The following is a 6977-nucleotide window of genomic DNA, read 5'->3' on the forward strand; positions in this document are numbered from 1 at the left end:
TATACTCGATTAAAGTACACGTACATACACATACATAGATATGATGTATTCAAATGAATACACATTTCATCACACTGCGTATGGCCCAGACCCAGGTTCCCACTACATTCCTGCAGCCCTAGTTAACTAAACTCCGCAGAAGTGACATCTGGATGCTTATTGTCTAATGATTGTGAACCACACATCGGTGTCTGAGCGCGGCCCCGACGCACCAGTGGTTCAGTCATCATTATTGATCCCGTTCGCCTTGGGTTCCCATGTGGACGTAATCACCAAACCATCCACACACACACACACACACACACACACACACACACACACACACAGACTGACCTCTGATTCTTGACCTTTGACCTGACTTGCTGTTGATGAGGTCACACACTCACTTCCTTTTTAAAATTTTGCTCTCTGTCATCTTCTCTCTTGCTGTCTCTCGCTCTGTCACCCCTCCTCTCTCCCTCTGTCTCTCTTTCTCACTCTCTCTCTCTCTCTCCAAAAGATCTCTACTCTCCTCCTCTCACTATTTATCCCCCCTTGGATTCAGACAGGAAGTGATGTCAACACTTTTAACAGCTTTGTTTATTACTTCACTGGAATCTACGGCACATCAAAGAAAAACACAAACACACGCACTTCGTCCACACACACCTCTCTTACACACAAATGCCGCTTTTCCATCGACAGTACCAGCTCAACTCACCACGACTTAGCACCTAACGACTTGGTTTGGTTCCAGGCACGTCGCCTTTCCATCTAAAAAAGTACCTCTTCAACGTGGGCGGGTCGTAGAAAAGTACCTCTTCAACGTGGGCGGGTCGTCATTAGGTTTTAATCCCGGGAAATCTGATCAAGACTATTTCCTGATTCCCGGGAAAGGTTATGACGGGAAATGGGAAATAAAATAAAATAAAAAACGCAATGACTGCGCGTCTATTGTTGTCATACGGTAACGTTGATGGAGGTGAAACTCGAGCCCTGGGAAAGGAACGACACAAAAACGAAACAGCGAAACGCTGATCAGTGTCCCCCTCGGGAGCGTGGACTCTGGCGAGTCCACAGCCAGACACAACTTAACTTAGCGTGATTATTCCCGCGTGATTATATTCTTGCGTGATTATAGCCGCTGGCCAATCAGTTTCCAGCAGCCTGTTTATGTCAAAAAAGTACCTGCTCAGCTCGCTTGGAACCTCGACGGAGGTCCTACTAAAAAAAGTACCAGGTACCAGGCACCAGGTACTTTTTTTGGCGATGGAAACGCAAAAAAAGGCGGGCCAAGTCAAGGCGAGTTGAGCTGGTACTGTCGGTGGAAAAGGGGCAAAACACACACACACACACACACGGCACACACGGCACAGACGGCACAGACATTGACGCAAACCAAATTTTACTAGGCGAACTCACACAATTGTTTAACTTGGGTATAAAGGATATAGCCGGTTTGCTTAAATCACAGTTTAATCACCGCTTAAGCTGCGTTCAACCAATCAATTTCAAACCAAAGCAATCAATACAAATAAAAAAAACTCTTAAACTTACACTTGCAACTTGTTTTGCTTTTCGCACTGCCAAAAAAACGTGTTGACATTGTACAAATTAACTTCATTAATCTACTAAATAACTCTGGCCCCCTCTCTCTCTCCCGCCCCAGGGGAAGGCCTACGGTCAGATGCTGCTGGACTTGAAGCTCACCGGACTTCCAGACCTCACGGGTCTCGTCGACTGAGAAAGAGACACCAGAGACACAGTGAGGGAGAGTGACGATGAGAGATGCATAGAACACAGTGAGAGAGAGAGAGAAAGAAAAGACTGATGAGATCAACAGCATTAAATACAAAGTCTGATCACGTGAATCACCCCATAAACAAACAAATGCTCTTTATTTTTTTTGTTGTATAATTAAAGTTGATTAGAGAAGGTTTTTTTTGTGATCGTGTCACCAAGACCAAGTTGGCGGTTGTCTTGCATGCCGACCAATCAGAACACTAGCTGGACCTTGTCTACTTTCGTCAGAAAGCCAATCAAGGCTCGAGTCCTCAAATCCCGGACTGGGGACGCCACATCAGGCCCAAACACACACACACACACGCCAGTTGTGCCTTTTACAATGTGAACGTCGAGACGTTAGGGGGCCCTAGCGTCTGCCCAGGGGCCGCGTGGAATGCGAGGGGCTCCCGTCTGGAAGTCTGTTTCCTTGTTTATCCATAATTGCGACCAGACCAAACCAAGACCAAGCCAGAATTCCTGCTCCTGGGTTTTGGTGGTGGTGGGGGTGGGGGTGGGGGGGGGGGGCCGCGGTCGCCAATCGCCATGGAAACACATTTATCCTTGACTAGCGTCAACCCCATCAACGTGCACGCACGCGCATAAACACATGCACATTACACGTGACATTCACCCCTCAGTGCAGCACTTTCCAACGCGATGTGTCCCGCTGCATGTGGCGTTTACTGGCTATTTCTCCGTAGATATATAGCAGTAGTAGAAGTATTACTCGTGAAATGAAGCGCTAACTCACTGTGTCTGGTCTAGATGTAGAGCCCACTATGACTATCTACATGTAGTGCTAAATAGGTCTAGCTACACTGTGCTAACCATGTCTAGTTTGATGTAGAACTAACTAGGCTATGGATCACTAGGTATAGCGTTAACTATTTCCAGCTACATGTCAAGCTAACAGTTAGCAACCAAACAGAGATCATCCATCATGAGCCTTCATCTCCTGGGGTTGGGTGGGGGGGGGGGAACATTACCTCATTGGGGTCGGGTCTGGATGACACTTGGCCCCTAGGCTGGGGGCCACAGGAAGGAAAAAAGGAAAATGAGCTTCAAATCTGTAGTCTTTTTTGTTAAACTTTTAAACGTGAAAGTTTTGGCAACGTTGAATAAACTAAATGTTTTAACATTGAAGTATTATACGATAAGACCTTAGTTCAACACAACTATGGTAGCAGGGTAGTAATTTAACCATGTAGCGATTGATTTAGAAACCATACTACCAGATAGTGTATTTTGACACCGCCAAATAACATTTGATAGTGATTTTGTAAATTCTTGATAATAAAGATATTTTCTTGGATCGAGAATTGTAGCACCCATTTGTTGTTGTGTTTGTTGGTGTGTGTTCCTGTGTTATGTTCATGTAGGTCTGTGTGTGTGTGTGTGTGTGTTAGAGAGAGCATTTTCCTTTTAAGAACTTGTATATGGGAGAGAGTTTGAGGGAAAGTGTGTGTGAGGGAGGGAGAGAGAGAGAGAGTGTGTGAGTGAGGGAGGGAGAGAAAGAGAGAGTGTGTGTAAGTCTTTTCACAGGATGTTAAAGATCAATAGGTGTCAACAGTGAAACTTCAGTCAGAATGACAGATGTGTGTGTGCAGGCAGAGGGTAGAAACATTTGGTCGTCCTACCAAAATCCAAAATTATGCGAAGCCAAATTTTCCAAATTTTGGTTTGGTCCGGAGTAAACCAAATGTAGCTGACTTTTGGTTAAACAGCTAATAAAGCAGTTAAACAGCTAAAAACAACTAAGTTCTTTAGTAAAATGTGTTTATCAACTACAGTTTGCTATAACCTTTGTGTTAATGTACTACAGTCGGCTGAAACCTATAGTAGAATGTGAATTATGAACTTCTGTCGGCTAAAACCTTTAGTAGAATGTGTTTACAGTTGGTTTAAACCTTTAGTAAAATGTGTTTATGAACTATAGTTGGCTTAAACCTTATGTAAAATGTGTTTATGAACTACAGGCCAAAACAACAAATGGCAAGTCCTCTTTGTTTTCAAATAACAAAAAAATTAACCAAGAACATGAATAAACAAACATAGCCTTCACAAATAGTGAAAGGCTATTAATGGTGTGAAAACCTTCAGTTACAATTAGCAATGATTAGCAAGATAAAGCGCCTGAGCAAGAACATTCCCTGAGCTGTGTTTGGGGTTTGGAAGCCGTGTGACTGGCTGAGGTTGTGACTAGAGTTTGGAAGATTCCAGAACAGGGCTCAGGACCCAGCTCACCCTCTTTCTGTCTTCATGGCTCCGGATTGATTAACATTCATCTCAATGTAGATGAGCCGTGCGTGCGTGTGTGCGTGTGTGCGCGTGCGCGCGTGTGTGTATGTGTGTTTCATTAATCATTTGAAGCTACGGCGTTTTGACCCTGGCAGCTGAGCTTTTCTGTCGTGTTCATACACAAAACAAACACGCACGCACACACACACACGCACGCACACGCACACACGCACACACCAAACCCCACACTAAGACACACCAAACCACAGACACTCAAGCACACATACACACCCCACGCACACACACAAACTCTGCTGGAAGAGGCCAGGCAGGATAAAGGGGAGACGGATTACCCCTCAAATAACTCATCTTTCAACACTGAGCCTGTTTCCCAGGCAGTCTCTCCCTCCCTCCTTCTCTATCGCCTCTATCTCAGCCCCCCCCCCGCCCGTCTCTCTCTGTCTCTCTGCCACTCTGTTTCAATGTCTCACCCCTACTCACCCCTTCTCACCCAATCCCCCCTTTCACACGCTTTCTAACAACGATAAACAATCTCTCAGTTGGAGGGTGTGTGTGTGTGTGTGTGTGTGTGTGTGTGTGTGTGTGTGTGTGTGTGTGCCAGTGAGTGCTGGTAGTTAATCAATGTCAATGTAAAGTTTGCAGACAAAATTAAAATATTCTCTCCGTTGTCACACACACACACACACACACACACACACACACACACACACACATACACACACACACACACACACACACACACACACACACACACACACACACACACACACACACACACACACACACACACACTCTCTCCTAATATTCCACCTAATATATGCATGTGAATGTTGGAGCCATCATGCTGACAGACACACACACACACACAAACAAACAAACACACACGCACACAAACACACACATGGAGGGTCTAGTGGAGGATCATGGGTAATCCCCGGGCCCCCCTCCAGCTACTGGCGGCTGGGGGCCTTGGCCCCTATGCTAAGGTGTATTATCAGGGCCCCCCCCCCCCCCCCCCCCCCAACACACACACACACACACACACACACACACAGCACTATAGCTAGCTAAACCCCTTAAACAGTATTCATCCCTCACAGCAGGGAGCCAGCACAGTGTGTATGCTTTGTGTGTGTGTGTGTGTGTGTGTGTGTGTGTGTGTGTGTGTGTGTGTGTGTGTGTGTGTGTGTGTGTGTGTGAGAGAGCGTGTGTGTGTTCTAAATTAACTAATCCATCTTAATCCTCTCCTCTTCAATGAGGAAGGAGGAAATCTGAACCTGCCGGGGTCGTGGGGTCAGGGGTGGGCTGGTGTGATTGACAGGAATAAGGGATCAACAAACACCATCTCCTTATCCACGGTAAGGGGATGATTAACCACACAAACACACATTAATGCATCTACTCATTAAGGACACTGTCTTCTATTAGGGGGCCTTTTCAACGTTTTAACAGTGGATTTGGATATCATTAAGGAGCAGGTAGGGGTTAAGGAATGCTTGTCTCTAGGATGCAGAGGACGTGGGGATCAAACCCAGAACCTTCCAGACTGGGGTCCAACCCCCTCAGCGCCACCCCCAGCCTCACTCCATGAGGACATGCCGTGAGGTCTGTGTACATAGCCGTACGCTGTGTTTGTTTAACACATAGGTATCCTGATAATGGGCGGTTCTAAAACAGTTTATGTGTGCATGTGCTGCTATATATGTGTATTATGAGTGTAAACCGTGTGTGTGTGTGTGTGTGTGTGTGTGTGTATTGAATCCATTTGGTGTCTCCTGAAGCTGAACCGCGGTGACCACAGGCGGGTGTTAGCACTGGCTAGCTACAGTTCTCATGGGGCAGAACTATGTGTGTGTCTGTGTGTGTGTGTGCTTTTTTGAGTGTGTGCGTGTGTGTGTGTGTGCTTTTTTGAGTGTGTGTGTGTGTGTGTGTGTGTGTGTGTGTGTGTGTGTGTGTGTGTGTGTGCTTTTTTTGTGTGTGTGTGTGTGTGTGTGTGTGTGTGTGTGTGTGTCTGGTGACCAGCAGGATTTGTGGAAACTGTGAGCGTTCTCAATTTGCTGGTTTGGCAGCGAAGAGGGAGGACAGACAGACAGACAGGCAGACAGACAGACAGGCAGACAGACAGACAGGCAGACAGACAGACAGGCAGACAGACAGACAGGCAGACAGACAGACAGACAGGCAGACAGACAGACAGACAGACAGACAGGGGGCTCTCTCCATCACTCTCTCTCACTCTCTTTCTTATCCCCTGCTCTTTCTCCCTTTTTTTCTCCCTTTATCCAACTTAAAAAGATAAAATATTAAGATACAAAGAGGCTGATATACGATGGTTTGAAATGCACATTGCTGAACAAGGTTTATGGTAGGCTTTTGAAGTAACTTAATGATACTCACATTTTCTCTCTCTCTCTCTCTCTCTCTCATTTCAATTATCTCTCTCTCTCTCTCTCTCTCTCTCTCTCTCTCTCTCTCTCTCTCTCTCTCTCTCTCTCTCTCCACATATATACCGTCAGACTTTTTCCTTGCAGGCAATTATGCTCCTTGAATTCCCCGTGACGTAATTACACCCCGCCCCCCAATGTTGATCAAATCCTTCCCCGGCGCGCGAGGATGCCCCACTCTCGAGGCGCCTTGGCTCGAGCTTCGGTCGTCATGCTGGACTCGCTCATGTTCCTCCTGGAGAAGCTCATACTCCTTGCGCACGGCACTGTCTCCAGCCTGCTGTCTCCGCGCGGGGCGGATAACGGGGACAAGCCGCCCCCCAAGCCATTTGAGCGGGCTGGGATCCCGGCGGGCACCGGTGCGCCCCAATACACCCACATCCACCACGACCAATTCAAGCCGGGCGATCTGCTGGAGGTCCCCAGAACTCTGTTCACCCACTTCGGCATCTTTCTCGGAGACGACCGCGTCGCGCACCTCATCCCGGACATCCTCCCGGTGCTCAAGAA

The 6977-nt window shown here is 47.0% G+C and overlaps 1 protein-coding gene across 1 annotated transcript in view; it reads left to right on the plus strand.

Annotated features, from left to right (window-relative positions):
* The window catches only part of LOC311375920 (uncharacterized protein), a 10301-nt gene extending 7494 nt beyond the window's left edge, over positions 1–2807 (plus strand). Inside the window, exon 9 of the mRNA XM_084490937.1 lies at positions 1649–2807. Coding sequence (XP_084347063.1) covers positions 1649–1723 — 75 coding nt within the window. The 3' untranslated portion in view covers positions 1724–2807. The remainder of the gene's footprint in view (positions 1–1648) is intronic.
* Positions 2808–6977: the final 4170 nt, after the last annotated feature.

This window comes from Micromesistius poutassou (genome assembly GCF_964030765.1).
Source record: "Micromesistius poutassou genome assembly, contig: SCAFFOLD_1366, whole genome shotgun sequence".
NCBI lineage: Eukaryota > Metazoa > Chordata > Actinopteri > Gadiformes > Gadidae > Micromesistius > Micromesistius poutassou.